Source organism: Cnephaeus nilssonii (genome assembly GCF_951640355.1).
Source record: "Cnephaeus nilssonii genome assembly, chromosome: X".
In the NCBI taxonomy this organism is placed as follows: Eukaryota; Metazoa; Chordata; class Mammalia; order Chiroptera; family Vespertilionidae; genus Cnephaeus; species Cnephaeus nilssonii.
This window is the reverse complement of record NC_137071.1, coordinates 105,295,322-105,315,075: the sequence shown is the minus strand read 5'-3', so window position 1 is coordinate 105,315,075 and position 19,754 is coordinate 105,295,322. Positions and strand designations below refer to the sequence as shown.

General features: G+C 38.3%; 1 protein-coding gene across 3 annotated transcripts; it reads right to left on the bottom strand.

Annotated features, from left to right (window-relative positions):
• Positions 1-727: 727 nt before the first annotated feature.
• ZNF449 (zinc finger protein 449) lies at positions 728-19,269 on the bottom strand. 3 transcript variants are annotated; one of them, XM_079764513.1, is made up of 5 exons: positions 19,167-19,269; positions 16,667-17,112; positions 14,576-14,768; positions 4,409-4,522; positions 728-4,217 (listed from the first exon to the last, which is right to left on the bottom strand). In XM_079764513.1, exons 2-5 carry the CDS (start codon positions 17,018-17,020, stop codon positions 3,334-3,336), a joined length of 1,545 nt encoding a protein of 514 aa, XP_079620639.1. In that variant the 5' UTR covers positions 17,021-17,112; positions 19,167-19,269; the 3' UTR covers positions 728-3,333. The 3 variants fall into 3 exon arrangements, with proteins under 3 accessions (XP_079620639.1, XP_079620640.1, XP_079620641.1); XM_079764514.1 differs by having other exon boundaries at positions 19,157-19,229; XM_079764515.1 differs by having other exon boundaries at positions 18,693-19,184.
• Between the last annotated feature and the right edge of the window lie 485 nt (positions 19,270-19,754).

Here is a 19,754-nt window from a genome sequence, read left to right as displayed (position 1 = left end):
CTAAGAGAAGCCCAGAGAGCTGGTAAAATATTTCTGGGTGTGTCTGGGAGGGTGCTCCTCAAAGAGATTAACGCTTGATTGAGTAGAGTGAGTACAGAGATCTGCCCTCACCAATGTGGGGGTGGGGTATCATCCAATCCATTGAGAACCAGAATAGAACAAAAAGACAAAGAAGGGTGAATTCCATCACTTCTTGTGCTGGGACCTACATCTTTTGTTGCCCTCAGATATCAGATCTCCTGGTTCTTTGGCTTTCAGATTTCATGATTTACATCCCCCTGCCCAGGTCTCAGGACTTTGGCTTAGTTACACCATCGGATCCCCTGGTTCTCAGGTCTTCAGCCTCTTGACTGAAGGACACCATTACCTTTCCTTTTTCTTCAGCTTGCAGATGGTAGATTATGGGACTTCTCAATCTTCATAACAACATGAGTCAATTCCTATAACAAACCTCTTCATATATATATATTGGCTTCTGTTTCTCTGGAGAATCCTGATTAATACAAACATTATATATAAAAACTATGGAATGTGACCAAAGCCATATTTATAGGAAAGTCCATAGCCTTAAATGCTTTTATCATTAAACAACAAAAAATAAAACACAATATGCTGGATATTCATTGAAAGCTTACACTGTGTAGGGCCTGAACAAAATATATTTCATTTAATCTTCATAGTACTTATAAGGTGGGTACTGTTTTTGCTCCTCATACTGATTACAAGATAGGTAGGTACTGTATTTTTTGTACTGTATTTTGCCCTTACTTTTGTGAAGTAAAATTAGGGACACTCATACAATGTTCTATGATCTCTTTTTCCAATAACTATTTCACGTATTTCTTGATTCAGTGCCTCAAAATAAATAATGGATGGTTCTCTACCCTGTAAAATCCAGTTAGGTGTGTTTATGATATAGATGAGGGGGAGGATGTAGCTCACATTATGACTACAACTAACCCTACTAGCTAAAATTGACTGTATTAAATGCAGAGAGTAAAGTGATTCCAGCTTAGGGGCAGGAGTCAATTGTGGTGCCTGTTGCCACTGCTCATGGAAGCAGCTCTAAGTTGTGCAAACAATTAGTTAATGTGATTGAAGCAGAAAGAGCATATATATATTTCCACTTTATTAAAATATTGCATAGATACAGAGCAGTTGGGCACATTCATTCTAAGGCACTATTCTGGTTGGAATGCAATTCCACAAGAGAGAAAAGAGAAGCCATTACATTCAGTGTTTTTCATCTCTACATTCAGACTCCTCCCATGTTACATTTTATTGCTACTAGGATCTCAATTTTTAATCCCACATTTATAGCAGCGTCATACAGGGACTGGGGTGACAATAATTAAAGACACATCCTAGCTTTAGCACTTGATATGATTTGGCACTTAATACAAACTCTCTTGCATTGTTCTCCATTTGTTTCCCAACTCTTGTTTAATTAAACATATTATACTCTTTATGAACCTGATCCATGAATTAATTTGTTTCCTAGTTTCCATTAAGCCTAGAACAGGACTAGTTAGGCACAAAGTAGATACCCCCAAAATACTTAAATATGACTTCTAAGACGTTCAGTGGAATAGAAAAAAAAATACTTTCCCTAATTCTAGTTTAAGGAAAGGATGACTGGTATCTTCATAAAGGGAAAATACTTGAATGTCCTATTTTTTGTATTTTATAACAAGGAACTAGGCTGAATATTTTCATGTATTAACAGCTTTAACTGACAAAGAATTCTTCCCTTGCTACAGGAGTTTGAGTCATTACTATGATTATATGAGAAAATTTATATAAGTAGCAATGTGTGTATGATTATATGTAAAATTCAAAGAGGTTGAGAATCACTGAGCAACTTATAAAGTGAGTGAGCCTCACCTCCTTAAAATATGTGTGTATGTTTATGTGTGTATTACATAAAAACGTATGTGTAAAGAATTTTTCATAACACCCTTCAAATGACTGGAGATAACTAGGCTTGGGAGTAATAAGACTATATTGATAACTATAGAAATATATGTTAAAGGCATGTGTTCCAAGAGATATTTGCAGAATACTAGTTCTGTGGGTTATTGCTTGGGTGTACATGAAAAAGGGTTATAGGGTCAAAACATTGAGCCAACAGAGTTGCTTTTTCTGCCTTTACTGAAGGACCTGTCAGAGATTCTCATATGCTGATGTGCACTATGAATCTAGAAAAGGGAAACAGCAGGGATTCCCAACCTTATTTGCAAAATATCTTACAGAACTAAGTGTTCTATGACACACACTCAGGGAGACATTGAATTAAAGAATGAGTAATGTTTGAATACCAAAGGATAGTAAAACGCAATGGACACTGCCTGGCTAGGAAGCTCAGTGACTGAGCGTAGACCTATGAATCAGGAGGTCATGGTTCGATTCCTGGTCAGGGCACATGCCTGGGTTGCAGGCTCAATCCCCCAGTGTGGGGTGTGCAGGAGGCAGCCGATCAATGAGTCTCTCTCATCATTGATGTTTCTATCTCTCTCTCCTTCTCCCTTCCTCTCTGAAATCAATATATATATATATATATATATATATATATATTAAAAAGCAATGGACACTGGCTCCTCAGTCAATCTAATTTGAATCAGGTTTTAATTGTATGACTTCAACTGTCGAATGGATTCTTCCATCTAGAGTTTACTCATTCTCTGAACAAAATAAACCATTAAATTAACAGCTCTAAGTGCATTACCTCAAACAGCCAAATAAGCAGATTAGCAGATTTTGCAAAATTCAAAAAGGTTAAAATCTTAATTTCTTAAACATAAAAAAATTCTATGGAAATAACCCAGTTCTTATGAGGCAAATGAAATCCTCTTTATCCATATGTTCCTGACACATTTTTATTCTTTGAACAAAATACACTGTCTCCTTTCTTGCCACTTGGAACACAAATAAAGCTTTAAACTAATATAACCACCTTTAATAATGACAGAAGAATAATTATGATGCTGCTATATATCAGATAGACATGGTTATTCATTATATTGACCCTACCCTATATGTTTTATGCTTTCATCTATGATACGGTTGGCTTGGGACACAAACATTTTCATTAAAAAGTAAGAGTTGTAAAGATATAATACATCAAATCTAGTAAAGTTGTAAGAGTTGCAAGAGTAGGTGGATACTCTAGAATTCACATGCCATGGAAGATAGGTTTTTTAATAGTAAAAGAAAGAAAATCTGTTCTTATAAGCTCAAACAAAAAAGATTCTTCCAAGACAAACAGACTGCTTCAAGTTAAGATTTTTTTGAGTTAGTGCCAATTTCTGCATGACCTGTTTCCTTTCATAATTATTAAAGAAGTCCTCTAAAGTGAGTGACTTGGTGCATAATAAGGCCTGCTCTCTGTCTGAAACTTTTAGAACAATGACTACATTTGTATGGCTTCTCCCCTGTATGAATTCTTAAATGAATAACAAGGCTTGGTCTCTGTCTAAAGCTTTTCCCACAATAATTACATTTAAAAGGTCTCTCTTCTGTATGAGTTCTCTGGTGCAAAGTAAGAGCTGTCAGTCTACTAAAACTTTTCCCACAATTGTGACATCTATGAGGTTTTTCACCCGAATGAGTTTTCAGATGTCTTTTAAGACTTGATCCATGACAAAAGCTTTTCCCACACTCAAGGCATTTATAAGTCTCTTCTTCAGAATGGGTTCTCTGATGCCCTATAAGGTGTGAGCGCCGAGTGAATCGCTTTTTACACACAGTACATTCATAGGGTCTCTCCCCTGTATGAAGTCGTTGGTGTCTATAAAGGTCTGAACTACGAAGGAATCTCTTTCCACATTCAGGGCATTTATGAGGTTCCTCTCCTGAATGAATTCTCTGGTGCCCTGTAAGTTGTGACTTCCGGGCAAAACATTTTCCACACTGAGAACATTTGTGAGGTTTGTCTCCTGGACTCTTTTTCTTATGGGTTCTAGGGTTGAGAGGTTCTTCCAAGCTAGAGCTCTCAGGCTTCTCTCCTATAGAGGGATTCTGATGATCTACAAGTTTTGTCAAATCTGTCTGTAAATCCTCTGGGGGTTTTTCCCATTGATTTTCTAACTGTACATAATCTTTTTGCAAAATGGGACCATGATTAGCATTCTCCTCTAAAGTAACAAGAAATGGGTACATATTTTCCAGTTTTTTCTGCTTTGAAGTATCTTCTTCATTTTCTATCCCGATCTCAAAACCTAGGAGAAGGAAACAGAAACTGCAGATGTCACTGTGTCCCACTGAGAAAAGAACATGAAGAAAATGAAGAGTTATAGTAAACCATCAGTAGGGATATAGAAATTACTAAATGGAAGCCAAAACTCTTTACCCTGATTAAGGATGAATTTTTCTTTTCTTTCTTCTCTAGTATCAACGAACAATTACTTACCTATCTTGGATTCAAGTAATTGTTTAATTTCTTTGGAATCTTGTAGCTCCTTCACCCATGCTTCTTCTCTATGCTCCAATGGAAAGCTCACATCAAGCTTTGGTATTGAGTATCCTGGCCATTAGAAAGGTGAAAAGCATAATCGTTTGTGTTATTAATGGTTTTTCCAGAGTTCAGGCTGATATCTTGGACATATAGCCACTTACTATCTACTTCTACCTTAATTACTATTATTTCACTGGAATCTTGTGAAAGAGTCTTTTAAAAGAAGAAAACAGAAAGGAGAGAACATCCTTTTTGCTCAATTCAAAACTATTCTCCTCTAGTCTATGGAAGGAGAGGGAATCGATTCTATGCTGAAATCAGTGTCCTAAATTACTTCTGAATCTATTTTGATATAGATTTAATTAGGTTAGAGCCAAAATATGAAGTAAATCTTCATAAAGTTTTGGCATATTAAAACAGAAATGCTACTACTGAGTACCAAGTGAAGAGAGGTAAAAGTAGGAGTTATAAAACTGTTTACTGAAATTATTTCAGTTGAGATTTTCAAATTAAAATGGAAATTGAGCCCTAGCCGGTTTGGCTCAGTGGATAGAGTGTCGGCCTATGGACTGAATGGTCCCGGGTTCGATTCCAGTCAAGGGCACACACCTTGGTTGCAGGCTCCTCCCTGGCCTGAGGCCCTGGTCAGGGCTCATGCAGGAAGCAACAGATGATATGTTTCTCTCACATCGATATTTCTCTCTGTCTTTCCCTCTCTCTTCCATGCTCTTAAAATCAACGGAAAAATATCCTTGGGTAAGGATTTTTTTAAAAAGGAAATTGAGTAGGTTGACAACCAGCAAAAGCAGTTTTTGTTTGCCCTGGCCGGTTTGGCTCAGTGGCTAGAGCATCGGCCTGCGGACTGGGGGGTCCCGGGTTCGATCTCGGTCAAGGGCATGTACCCCAGTGGGGGATGTGCAGGAGGTGGCTGATTGATGTTTCTAACTCTCTATGCCTCTCCCTTCCTCTCTGTAGAAACTCAATAAAAAATATATATTTAAAAAAGCAGTTTTTGTTTGTTCCAACTGAAGTCTAGAAGTGGATTCTCTTGAAATTAACCCAAATATCCATCAAATAGTGTTTCTCACTGTCAATCGAAGAACAGGAGATGTTTCTATTATTGTTGTTCCCCTTACATCCTACCACCCTTCTCCTCATTGAGAGCCCCTGTAGCTCAAATCCTCTTTTCTACACCCCTTCTTTGCCTTCCTCAGCTCTGTCAAAGAATATTGGTGTGCAGTAACATGGTGTGCAGTAACATGTGGTTTGGAAACTGATGATTTGATATCTAAATGCAGAATGATCTTTACATATTAGCATTATTAAAATAACATTAGTAAGCTAGTTTGATGGAGATTTAAATTTTAGAACATTATATCAAAACAAGATTAAATGTTGTTTAATAATCCATATTAAACAACTCAATCAAAAGGCAGGGATTTAAAAATCCAACTATATGCTGTCTACAGGAGACACACGTTAGATTCAAAGATACAAATAGAATGAAAGTAAAGAGATAGACCAGCAATTCCTCTTCTGGGTACTTATCTGAAGATTATGAAAACACTAATTTGGAAATATATAGGCACCCCTTACATTCAGTACAGCATTATTTACAATAGCCAAGATATGGAAAAAACTTAAGTGTCCATTGACCGATGAATGGATAAAGAAGTGTGTGTGTGTGTGTGTGTGTGTGTGTGTGTGTATTTCCATTTCATATATACCAACAGCTTTACTTTTTGCTTATAGAGAGTATATTCCAAACTTTAATATAAAATCATTTGACTTATTTCCATTAGTTTAAAATTTATTCTTCCACTCTGCCAGCAAGCTGTTCTTTCCACTCATCCTAAAATAGGATGTGCTTCATGTCATATATCCATTATGTTTTCACTTTTATTAAAAAAGCAGTAAAAGTAGAATTAATGTTTAAATTATGGAATAGTAAGTGCTACATCATTTTGAAAAGCATAATATATCACTTTAAGAGTGATGAGAAAGAGGTAGTTTCCTCTACTCCTAATTGGCATATTTTACTTTTTAGTTTTAAAAATATTTTTATTTATTTCAGAGAGGAAGGGAGAGGAAGAGAGAGATAGAAACATCAATGATGAGAGGGAATCATTGATTGGCTGCCTCCTGTACGTTGGACCGAGCCCACAACCTAGACATGTGCCCTTGACCAGAATCGAACCTAGGACCCTTGGGTCCGCAGGCCGATGCTCTCTCCACTGAGCCAAACCAGCTAGGGCAATATTTTACTTTTTAAATTCATTCTATCTTTCACATGTTAAATATACTAGACTTTACTGTGCTTTGGAAAGTATTAAAATCAAGAGCAATAGTATTTCTCAGCATTACATGTGATCTTCCTACCTGGCACTGTTGCTAAGCGAATTAACATGGGGAATGGAAATGCATATGCAGAAAGATTTATAATTAGATATAATATTACTAGCTAATATTTGAAGATATAATGGCTGAAAAGTTCCCAGATTTGAAGAAAGACATGAATACAAACATTTAATTAGTTCAACAGACTCCAAGTAAGATGGACTTAGAGACTCACACACCAAGGTTTGTTATAATCAAACTCTGAAAAGTCAAAGACAGAGAGAATCTTGAAAGCAGCAGAGAGAAGAAACTCATTACATACAATGGAGCCTTAATAAGAAAATATGCAGATTTCTCATCAGAAACTTTGGAGGTCAGAAAGCAGTGGGCTGACATATTCAAAGTACTAAAATAAATTAACTGTCAACCAAGAATCGTATCCTATATCTAGCATAACTGTCCTTCAAAAGTGAAGGAGAAATTAAGGCATTCCCAGATAAACAAAAGCTGAGGATGTTCATTACCTCTAGACCTGATGTGAAAAAATGCTCAAGGGAGTCCTGCAGGATGAAATAAAAAGGACACTAGACAGTAACTTGAAGCCACATGAAGAAATAAATATCTCAATTAAGGTAAATAGGTAGACAATTATAAAATCTAGTATTATTGTAACAATGATTTATAATTCCACTTTTTGTTTTCTATATGATTTAAATGACTAATATATTTTTAAAAACACAATTATTAGTCTAAGTGTAGTATTATGGTAACTTATTTGTAACTCACCATTTTCCTTTCTATATAATTTAAGAGAATAATGCATTTAAAATAATTATTTGTTTGTTTTGGGGCACATATTCTATAAAAATGTAATTTTGTGACATCAACAACTGAGTAGGGATGGAGCTGTAAAAAAGTGGAGTTTTTGGATGTTATTGTAATTAAGATGTTATAAATTCAAATTAGAACATAACTTTAGGATGTTAAGTGTAATCTCCATGGAAACCACTTTGATTACAGATTAAAAGAAAACAGCCATACAATAAATGCAAAAATAAATGATAAAGGAATTTAAGCATTTTGATATAAAACAATCAACTAAACCCAAAAGAAGTAATGTAGAAAATAAGGAACAAAAAAGCTATAAGACATATAGAAAACAAATAGCAAAATGATAGAAGTTCCTCCCCATTGGTAATATACAGCATATCCCAAAAAATGTACACACACTTTTACAGCTGACAGCTCAATTTAAAAAATAAAATGTATTTTAATTAACACTGCCTTTATAATTATTCAAAGTGTGTATATACATTTTTGGGGATACCCTATATATCTAGGATATACACTGAGTGGCCAGATTATTATGATCTCTGAATGCATAATAATCTGGCCACTCAGTGTATATCCTATATAATAAAAGGTTAATATGCAAATTATCCCCTCGACCAGGAGTTCGACCAGCAGGCAGGCCAGCCAACCGCCCATGTCCCCTCCCCCTGGCCAGGCTGCCGGACCCCACCCATGCACAAATTCATGCACCGGGCCTCTAATAGATATATATATACTGAGTGGCCAGAATATTATGCGTTCAGAGATCATAATAATCTGGCCACTCAGTGTAGACCATATGTTAGAGCACAAATTACTCTCAATTGATTTCAAAAGATAGATATACCACAACAGGATGAAGTTAGAAAACAATAACAGAAAGAAAATGGGGAAATTGACAAATATGTGAAAAATAAATAACATAGTTTTAAAATACCCATGGGTCAAAGAAGGAATCACAAGGGAAATTAGAAAATACTTAGAGATAAATGAAAATGAAAACACAACATATCCAAACTTATGGGGCACAATGAATGCAGTGCTAAGGGGGAAATTTAATAGCTATACAGGATGGAGCAAAAACAGGTTTATAGTTCATATGGAAAATACTTCAAAAATTAATAAATAGTAATACAAGAATAAACTGTTTCATGAACTCACAACTATAAACCTACTTTTGCCCCACCCTGTATATAAATACTTATATTAATAAACAAGAAAGACCCCAAAACAACATAATTTCACAATTTATGGAATGAAGAAAAGAAAAAAAAAACTAATCCCAAAGCTGGCAGAAAGAAGGAAACATTAATGATTGAGTAGAGATAAATAAAATAGAGACTAGAAAAAAAAATCAATGAAACCAAAAGCTGTTTTTTTTAAAAAAATCAACAAAGTTGACAAACCTTTAGCTAAATGGACTAAGAAAAAAGAGAGAAGGCTCAAATCACTAAAATAAACATGAAAGTAGGGGCATTACCAATGATTTTTACATAACTGAAAAGAATTATAAGAGAGTACTATGAAAAATAGTATGTCAGCAAGTTTGATAACCAAATGAAATGGACAATTATAAACACAAAACCTACCAAGACTAAATCATAAAGAAGCAAAAATCTCAATAGACCTAGAATTATCAAGGAGATTTTTAATCTGTAATAAAAATGGACCTAATGGCTTCTCTGATGGATTCCATTAAATATTTAGAGAAGAACTAATACCAATGCTTCTGAAATGAAAAAAAAAATCAGAGGCAGAAACACTTCCTAACTCATTTTGTGAGGCCAGCATTACCATGGTATCAAAGCTTGAAAAAGACACTATAGTGAGAGAGACACATCAATTGGTTGTCTCCTGCACATGACCTTTAAATCTGTAGTTATCACATCAGAAATGAAGGATACACTACCTGAAATGAAGAATAATTTACAGGGAGTCAACAGTAGACGAAGCCAAGAATCAAATCAGTGATTTGGAATTATAAGGAAGCAAAAAAAAAACACCCAATCAGAACAGCAAGAAAAAAAAACAAGAATCAAAAAAATGAAGATAGTGTAAAGAGACTCTGGGACAATTTCAAGTTATCGACATTTGCATCATGGGGGTGCCGGAAGGAGAAGAGAGACAGCAAGAAATTGAAAGCCTATTTGAAAGAATAATGACAGAAAACTTTCCTAACCTGGTGAAGGAAATAGATATACAAGTCCAGAAAGCACAGAGAGTCAGAAACAAGATGAACCCAAATAGGCCCACACCAAGACACATCATACTTAAAATGCAAAAGGTTAAAGACAAAGAGAGAATATTAAAAGCAGCAAGGTAAAAGCAGTTAGTTACCTACAAGGGAGCTCCCATAAAACTGTCAGCTGATGTATCAACAGAAACTTTGCAAGGCTAGAAGGGATTGGCAATAAATATTCAGTGATGAAAAGCAAGGACCTACAACCAAGATTAGTCTACCTGGAAAGCTATCATTTAGAATCAAAGGACATATATAGAGCTTTCTAGACAAGAAAAAGCTAAGGGAGTTCATCACCACCAAACCAGTATTACATGAAATGTTAAAGGGTTTTCTTTAAAAAGAAGAATTTTTTAAAAGGTCAAAATATGAACAACAAAATAGCAATAAACACATATCTATCAAAAACTGAATCTAAAAAATAAAAGAAATGAATAAACAGAACAGAAATAGACTCATAGACACAGAGAACATTTTGATGGTTGCCAGATGGGAGGGAGGCTGGGAAGATGGGTGAAAAAGGTGAAGGGATTAAGAAGTACAAATTGGTTGTTACAGAATAGTCACTGTGATGTAAAGTACAGCATAGGGAATATAGTCAATATTCTAATAATATTATGTCAGATAGGTATGATATTTATCAGGATGAACACTTGCTAAGTTATATAATGTCTTGAAACTAATATAATATTGTATGTCAACTGTAATTGAAAATAAGAAATGATCATACACCATAACCAAGTTGCATTTGTTCCTGGAATATAAAGATGTTTCAACATATGAAAATCAATCCGTGTAATGCACCACATTAACATAATGAAAAAAACCCACATGATCATCTCTATTGATGCAGAAAAAGCATTAAACAAAATTCAACATCCTTTAATGATAAAAAACGTTCAACAAAATAGGAACAGAAGGACATTACCTCCACATAATAAAAGGCATATATGAAAAAAACACAGGGAACATCATACTCAATTGTGAAAGACTGAAAGCTTTTTCTTTAAGGTTAGGTAGAAGATAAGGATGCCCACTTTGGCCACTTCTATTAAACTCAGTACTGGAAGTTGTAGGCAGAGCAATTAGGCAAGAAAAAGAAGTAAAAGGCACTCAAAATGTAAAGGGAGAAGGAAAATAATCTCTATTAGTAGATTATATGATCTAATGGAAATCCTAAAGATTCTATTTAAAAACTGTTCTAATGAATTCAGCAACATAACAGGATACAAAATGAACGTGCAAAAATTAGTTCCATTGCTATACACTAACAATGAACAATTCTGGAAATTATGAAAACAATTCAATTTATAACAGCATCAAAAAGAATAAAACACTTAGGAACTAATTTAAACAAGTAGATGAAAAATGTTCAATGAAAATTATAAAACATTGGTAAGAGAAATTAAAGAATACATACATGGAAATACATTCCACATTCATGGATTAGAAGATTTAATATTGTTAAGATGTTAACACTATCCAAAATGGTCTATAGGGTCAATGTAATCTATCAAAATCCAAATGACATTTTTTGCAGAAAAAGAAAAACCCCTTTTAAAATTCATATGGAACCTCCGGGGACCTCAAATAGACAAAACAATATTGAAAAGAAAGAACAAAGTTAGAGGACTCACATTTCCTGATTTCAAAAATTTACTACAAAGTTACAGTAATCTAAATAGTTTGGTACTGACATAAAGACAGACATACAGACAAATGTATTAGAATAGAGAGCCCAGAAGGAAACCATCAAATATATGGTCAAATGACTTTTAACAAAGATACCAAGATCATCATATGGAGAAAAGACAACCTTTCCAAGAAATGATGCTGGAAAAACTGAATATGCATGCACACACAAATATAAATAAATAAAGTTGTACCTTTACCTAACACCATATGCAAAAATTAGCTCAATATGGATCAAAGACCTAAAAGTAAGACCTTAGAAGAACATAAGGCAAAAGTTTAATGGCATTTCATTTGGCAATGTTTTCTTGGATATGACAAGAAAAGCACAGGCAATAAAAGAAAAAGTAGACACAGTACTTCATGAAAAATTTAAACATTTGTTCATCTAAAGACAGTGTCAACAGAGTAAAAAAGACCACAGAATGCAAAAAGTATTTACAAATCATATCCTATCTAATAAAAGAGTAATATGCAAATTGACTGTATCTCCACTATACCCACAAGCCACGCCCACAAGCCACAAGTATGCAAATTAACCCAACCAATATGGCTGTGGCCACAGAGCGAGCAGGAGGCTTGGGTTTCCCCGGCAATGGAGGAAGCCAAGCTTCCTGCACACCCTGGCCAGCCCAGGCCTCCGCTGAAGGCTACAAAGTTTCAATTATGGAAGATAAATAAATCCCAGATACCAGGGCCTCCGCTTGGGTCGCCGGGGGGCGTGGCCGGCCTGCAAACCACCACAGGCCCCTCACCCAGGCCGCCCCATGCCCCAAGGGAACCCCCACCCTGATCCAGGACACCCTTCAGGGCAAACAAGCTGGCCCCCACCCATGCACCAGGCCTCTATCCTATCTAATAAAAGAGTAATATGCAAATTGACCATCACTCCAACACACAAGATGGCTGCCCCCATGTGGTCAAGGATGGCTGCCCCCATGTGGACACAAGATGGCCACCACAAGATGGCCAGCAGGGGAGGGCAGTTGGGAGGGATCAGGCCAGCAGGGGAGGGCAGTTGTTAGTGATCAGGCCAGCAGGGGAGGGCAGTTGGGAGGGACCAGGCCTGCAGGGAAGGGGAGTTGGGCGGGACCCAGGCCTGCAGGGGAGAGCAGTTGTCGGGGGACCAGCCCTACAGGGGAGGGTTGTTAGGGGTGACCAGGCCTGCAGGGGAGGGCAGGCAGGCGAGCAGTTGGGAGCCAGCAGTCCTGGATTGTGAGAGGGATCCAAGATTGGAGAGGGTGCAGGCTGGGCTGAGGGACACACCCCCCGTGCATGAATTTCGTGCACCGGGCCTCTAGTATTTGATAAGGAATTAATACCCATACTAAGAGAACTTTAAAATTCAACAAAGAAAGCCAAACAACCCAATTAAAAAATGTGCAAAGGACTGAATAGACATTTTTAAGTAAAAAACAAAACAAACAAACAAAAAAACACCCCAAAAACTCACAGACACAGACAACAGTATGGTGATTACCAGAAGGAAAGGGGGATGGGGAGAGTAGAAGAGGGTAAAGGGCAGATAAATGGTGATGGAAGGAGACTTGACTTTGGGTTGTACACACAATACAATGTAAAGATGATGTCTTAAGAATTGTACACTTGAAACCTATATAATTATATTAACCAATGTCACAATAAATTCAATAAAAATGTATATTCAATAAAATAAATTCAATAAATTCAATAAAAATGTAAAACAACAAAAACTAAATAAAGTGTGTTCATCCAGACTGGTAAGAAAAAAAAAAAGAAGAAGAAGATATATTCATGGTCAAAAATCACATGAAAAGATGTTCAATGTCACTAATCATTTAGAAAACGCAAGTCAAAACTACAATTAGCCCTGGCCAGGTGGCTCAGTTGGTTGGAGCATTGTCCCATACACTAAAAGTTTGCAGGTTCAATTCCCAGATAGGGCACATACCTAGGTTGTGAGTTTGATACCCGGTCAGGGCGTGTAAAGAAGGCAACTGATTGATGTTTCTCATATTGATGTTTCTCTCTTTCTCCCTTCCTCTCTCTCTAAAAGTCAATAAAAAACATATCCTCAGGAGAGGATTAAAAAAAAACAAAACAAACTACAATGAGATACCACCTAACACCCATTAGGAATGCTACTATAAAAAAAAACCAACAATCAGAAAATAACAAGTGTTAGCAAGGATGTGGAGAAATTGGAAAGCTTGTGCACTGTTAGTGGGAATGTAAAATGGTACATCCACTGTGGAAAACAGTATGATGGTTCCTCAAAAGTTTAAAAATAGAATAATCATATGATCAAGCAATTCCACTTCTGGTCATATACCCAAAAGAAGTAAAGGCAGGGTCTCAAAGAGATTTACACCCCTACTCAGGGAAGCATTACTCATGACAGCTAAAACATAAGAGCAACCTAATATACATTTATGAAAAAATGGATATATTAAATATAACATATATGCACAATAGAATATTATCCAACTTTTAAAAGAATAGAAATTCTGACATATACTACAACATGAATGAACCTTGAGGACATTACACTAAGTGAATGAGACAGTCTTTAAAAGACAAACACTATATGATTCCATTTATATGAGGTACATAGAGTAGTCAAATTCATAGAGACAAAAATTTAAATGGTCGTTCAGGGGTTGGGGGGAGGTGGAAATGAGCAGTTATTGTGTAAATGGGTACAAAGTTTCAGTTTTACAGATGAAAACAGTTGTAGACATGGGTAGTGGTGATGGTTTCGCAACATTATAAATATATTCATTACCACTGAAATGTACATGCAAAAATAGTTAAGAAGTTAATATATGATTATGTTTATTGCACTAAAAAAAGTGAAAAATAAACTTCTTGAATCCAGGTTAATCTAACGTGTTTTGTGGCTAGCTATTCTCAGAGAGATGTTTCCACACTTACTCTTTATCCATTTTCATCCCTTATTCCGTGTTTCTAACCAAACCAAACCCTGGATAGCTCCTGAGTTCTCAAAAAGAAATCAAGGAAAGGAAATAAAATCTTTGGCTTACCAGGGTCCAGAAAGGACTGGCCTTCCCCAGCAGCACCATAGCTCAGCTCCTGTGGGATCCACGCATCTGCGACCGGGGCCTCGGGGACAGGTCCCAGTGCTTGGAGTGGAGGTACTTCCACGTGGATGTTTGGTGGTATGTCTGCCATTCCAACTGCTGCGAGGTCTTCCAAGAGTATTTCCTGCCTGTCAATCTGGGGGAAATGCCAGAACCCATCACTCTAATATCTAGACCATCAGTGCCCAGGAGCAATATAATGCAAGCTAACAAAGTCATTTTAAATTTTCCAGTGGTCATATGAAAAAAAATAAAAGAAATAATAATATAATAATATAATATGCATTAACAAAATATACATATATAAAACACAATTTCATAATGTAATCAGTATGAAGAATTATTAATAATATATTTCACCTACTTTATTTTTCATCTTAAGTCTTCTGAATGTGGTATGCATTTTATACTTACAGCATATCCCAATTTGGACTAGCCAAATTTCTAGTGCTCAAGAACCACCTTTGGCTGGTGCCTATCATACTGGCAATGCAGGATTAGACTGCATGAAGACAAAATTTCATGTGGTAAGCCAAACAAGGAGACACAGAAAGGAAGGGAAACTATAAACTATTCTATCCTAGGGTCAGGAAACTTTGGAAGAATCCTGTTCATTCAGGCTAACCACAGAATCCCATCAACACACAAGACTCCAGTGCCACTAATGGCTAACTAGAAGCACTTCCTCCCTTCTCCAAAGATGCTGTCCTGTGCTCAGCTATAGCAAGCCCCAAACAGGTTTTATTAGGTGGTTCTGAAAGAGGGTAGGGCCACCACCCCCAGGAGTTATTTTAGATATTGTAGTAGGTGATAGCTATCAGAATTTAGTGGGCAGAGATGGGAGTATATAGATAATGTAAGGTAGCTCAGTTAGAGTGTTGTCCCAATACACCAAGGTTGCGGGTTTGATGCCTGGTCAAGGCACATACAAGAATCAACCCAATAGCCCTAGCTGGTTTGGCTCAGTATGTAGAGCATTGGCCTGTGGAATGAAGGGTCCTGGGTTTGATTCCGGTCAAGGGCACATGCCCGGGTTGCAGGCTCAATCCCCAGTAGGGGGGCGTGCAGGAGGCAGCCGATCCACGGTTCTCTCTCATCATTGATGTTAATGGGCAGAGATGGGAGTATAGATAATGCACTCAGTGCAGAATTGTTCCAGGTCCTTACCAACTTTGGAGTGTCCCCCTCAAATATTCATATAGGTAAAAAGAATCTGTCAAGAACCTCACCTTGTTGGTCATATAATCACAAAATATTTTTGCAAATGTTAGCTTGACTTAACTTTTCTAGGAAAGCAATAATTTGAAAATCAAAGAAATACTATACTAATTGTTCAGATTAACCAAAGTTGTTTGTCATTTTGGAAAATCACATGACCAGCAGCAACACCATTTATAGCGTTTGAGTTATATTGGTCTGAATTTCTGCTTGTTGCCTTCATAGCAAGTCTGTGCAGTGAGGCAAGCATCTGACAACTTCATGAGGTCTTCTAGTATGCTCAAGTCCAGACATGTGAATGCTGAAATGCCCATTAGTTTATAAGACACTATGTTCCTTTTCTTTTATATTACTTCTAAACCCTACTTGGCTTATGGTTGGCAGACCTTTTTGGAAAGAACCAGATAGTAAATATTTTAGGCTTTCTGGGTTATGTTGGTCTGTTGCCTATTCTTTTTTTAAAAACAACACTTTGAAAAAGTAATAACCGTTATTAGCTCATGGGCTGTATAAAAACAGACCTTGGGCTGTTTTTGGCTCACAAACCACTGAGCACTTATTATATGATGGTTTTGATTTTGTGTATATAAGTAGATTATACTATCTATAGGACAGTAAAAGGGACACGACCAAATATTTAAAGAGTTTGGTTTAATAATTGAGAATCACTGACCCATTTGCTGATTCCAACAAAAGGAAAATATAAAAATCACTGCAGGGAGGTCCTGGGACAAAAAGACAAAATGACTGATCTAGTACAGATGTGTCTGCTACTTCTTTTAGAATAATTACCCAGATCCCAAATTCTTTTCTTACCTGTGGCTCTGGTATCTCAAGTTCTCTCTGTAAGTCTTCTATCAGTGATACAACTCTTTCTCTATTATCTGGGCAATGTTCCCTCACCCAGGTCTCTATCTCTGTGGGCAAAATTGTTAGAAATTGCTCCAACACTAGAAGCTCCAGGATTTGCTCCTTAGAACGCAGCTTTGGCTTCAGCCATTGACAGCAAAGCTCCCAAAGTTTGTTGAAAGCTTCATGAGGCCCGGCTGCTTCTTTGTACTGGAACTGCCTAAAGCGCTGACGGAAGACTTCAGAGTCAGTATCATATTCTTGAAACACCGAGCCCTGATTCAAGGAGGCCTGGATTGCACAACCCAGGGCAACAGCCATTGCCCCCTTCCCGCAGTGTCCAATTTATCTGGGCCTAAAGTCTCAGACTCCAATTTGTTTCTTTGTATATTTCTTGGGTGGAGGATCTAAAGCTGAGGAAAGGTCAAATGAGAAAGGAGAAAGAGCAGTGGTTAACAGGGCATTCTTATCTCCCTTAATTGCTTGCTTTTCAGCAAAGCTCTAAAATAGCAGATTGTAATATTTTCAGTGGTTCTGAAAATCTGATGAAAGCAATGGACTCACTTCCTAGAAAAATACACATAGCACTTCAAATTCTACATCCAGTTTCAAAAAGTTCACTAAAACTTCAAGATCCTCTAGAATTGTTTTGTCCAATATGGTAGACAATAGTCCCATGTGGCAGTTTAAGTTTAAATTATTTAAATATAAAAATCAATTTCCTATTCATATTGTTCACATTTCAAATGCTCAGTAGACACTGTTGCAGGAAGTTCTACTGAACAGCTCTTTTCTAGAATTCCTGGACCCAGGGCTAAGAATCTCTTCCCTTAAATGAACCCATATACATCTGGTGGCCTGTATCTTCACTCCTAGTCTAGTAACAATTTTCTTGTGTTTCTGAATATAGCTAAGCCAAAGAAAAAATACGAGGGAGCAATACTTACAATAGAGGTGAGCAAACCTGAAAGTTAACCTAGCTTTGAGTAACCCTCAGTCACCTTCAATCACCGGCATCTTAGGGAGAGCCATGCCTTGCAAAGGCAGCAACTCATCAATCCCTCATTCTTCTCCACTTCAGGTATGTGTAGTTCAGCCAACATCACCATGAACCTCATCATGCAATGCATTCCAAGTGGCTTTCTCATGAGAAAAATACACTGCACAGGGCAGGCCATCAGGAATCTGGTCTGCATTAATAATGAAGGACAGTTATCATGTTCAGCATGCTAAGTGCCAGGTGCTGTTCTAAGCCAGTTAGCCCTCAACCAATGTTAGGAGGTGGGTACTAGTATTATGTCCTGAATACAGATGAGGGCACTGAGGCTTGAGGCTTGAGAGGACTGAATAGCATGTCCCAGGAACCATAGCAAATGCCAGAGAGAAATGGTGATGAGGTTAGAAACTATAGACTCCTGCAATGCTCATGTCTAAAAACATCCAAATGTCCTTAGTGCAATCTCCGAGGTCACATAGGTGGTAACATATATGTCTGCAAAGGTGTGAAGACTGGTACCTGCCCGTGTGCTATGGGTCCTCTCTGAATTTACCCACACAGCTCACATACCGGTCTCCTTTCCTGGACGCGATCAAGGGGAAAACAAAACAAAACAAACAAACCAACAAAACCCTGAATCTCTTCCTGCCTGGTCACTCAAAAACTTCACTCTGTTCCCATTTCATCCCTGGGCTAGTTTCTTAAATGACACCCTGCGCCTCTTTGTAACATCCTCTTCATAAAATTGCTTTTGACGGATCCAATTGGATGGAAAGGGAACAGCAATATGCCCGGCCAAGAGACAGCTCTGCTCGCGAGAACTCGTTGCTAGAAAGCTTCTATTCCCCTGAGTAGGTACTTAAGGATCGCTGGAGGGCATCCAGGAACCCTGACGGCTTAGTCTGGGGACCCACCTTTCGTGGACTCCAGCCTCACAGCTGGGCAGCTCTTCCCTTACTGACCCAAACCTTACCCCACGTCTCCCACGGAACTGACCCTCCGGGTTTTCTCCCATCCGCCCTTCCGGATGAAAACTTCACTTCCCCTCGGGGCTGATGGCTTCTCTCCAAACCCTCCGGAATGAGCCCGCGCTCACCGGGCCGTGGATAGAGAGGTGTGCGGAAAGAGGCACTGGGCGTCGTGAAAAGAGGGCACTAGGGGAAATGATAGGGGGACAAGTCCCTAAATATCTAAAAGCTGGTTTAAAATCGAATGCTGGTGGCAAGGGCGCGGCCCCAGCGCTCTTCCAGGCGTAGATGTCTCGCTTCCTGGAGGGGCGACGCCAGCCCCAGAGGACCCCCGGGAAGGCCCGGCCGGGTCTCAAGGAGCGGCAGCGGGGACCCAGGCGGGACAGGGGCCCGCCACCAGGTCAGGCCTGGAGGCTGCAAATTTTTGTAGCCCATACGGGAAGGGAGCCCCACTCCCCGCGCCCCAGGGACGGCCACGCCCTCCGGACGCACCGGGACTCACCGCCTGGGCGCCCACGGCTCTCCCAGCTCGATTGGTGCAGTATCCAATGCGCAGGCGTGGGGCCACGCAGCGGACTGCAACTCCCAGCAGGCCGCAGGCCACCCTTCCCTGCGGGTGGGGGGTGTGGATAGAAGATTGCTGACGTTAGAGGGGCTGGAGCTTTTCTTTGGAAGGGATTCCATTTCCGGTCTTAGAGGCCTCTAAGTCCCAGGGGGTTGGGTGGGGCCTGTCACGTTCTTGATCCTAGCCAGGGCTTCTCTACCTTCAGCTCAAGAATACTAGGAGCGGTTGGGAATGTAAACCAAAATAAATTTTAGACTGTGATAAAGAATAAAAGGCTTTTATTTGCCCCAAAAGGAGCTGCAGCTCAGGAGACACAGATTTAGGTAGCAACTTCTATTTTGCTCCACTGAGACAAAGGGGAGGCTGTCTTTTATAGTGAAAGTTCTTGCTCAGGTTCTCAATTGTGTCTGCTTTATGTAACTGAAGTATCCAAATATGAAGTTCTGAATGGATAGGGCAGTTCTCAGTCCACAGGAGAAAAGAGGAAACCAGTGTTTCCCTGTAGTGGTTGACTGAGATGGCATA

Excerpts from the sequence above, each read along its gene's own strand:
- ZNF449 (XM_079764513.1), bottom strand. The coding sequence starts at position 17,020 with ATGGCTGTTGCCCTGGGTTGTGCAATCCAGGCCTCCTTGAATCAGGGC. Across the intron at positions 14,769-16,666 it reads TTGAGATACCAGAGCCACAG|ATTGACAGGCAGGAAATACT; the intron begins GTAAGAAAAGAA and ends CATTTCCCCCAG. Across the intron at positions 4,218-4,408 it reads ATTACTTGAATCCAAGATAG|GTTTTGAGATCGGGATAGAA; the intron begins GTAAGTAATTGT and ends TCCTTCTCCTAG.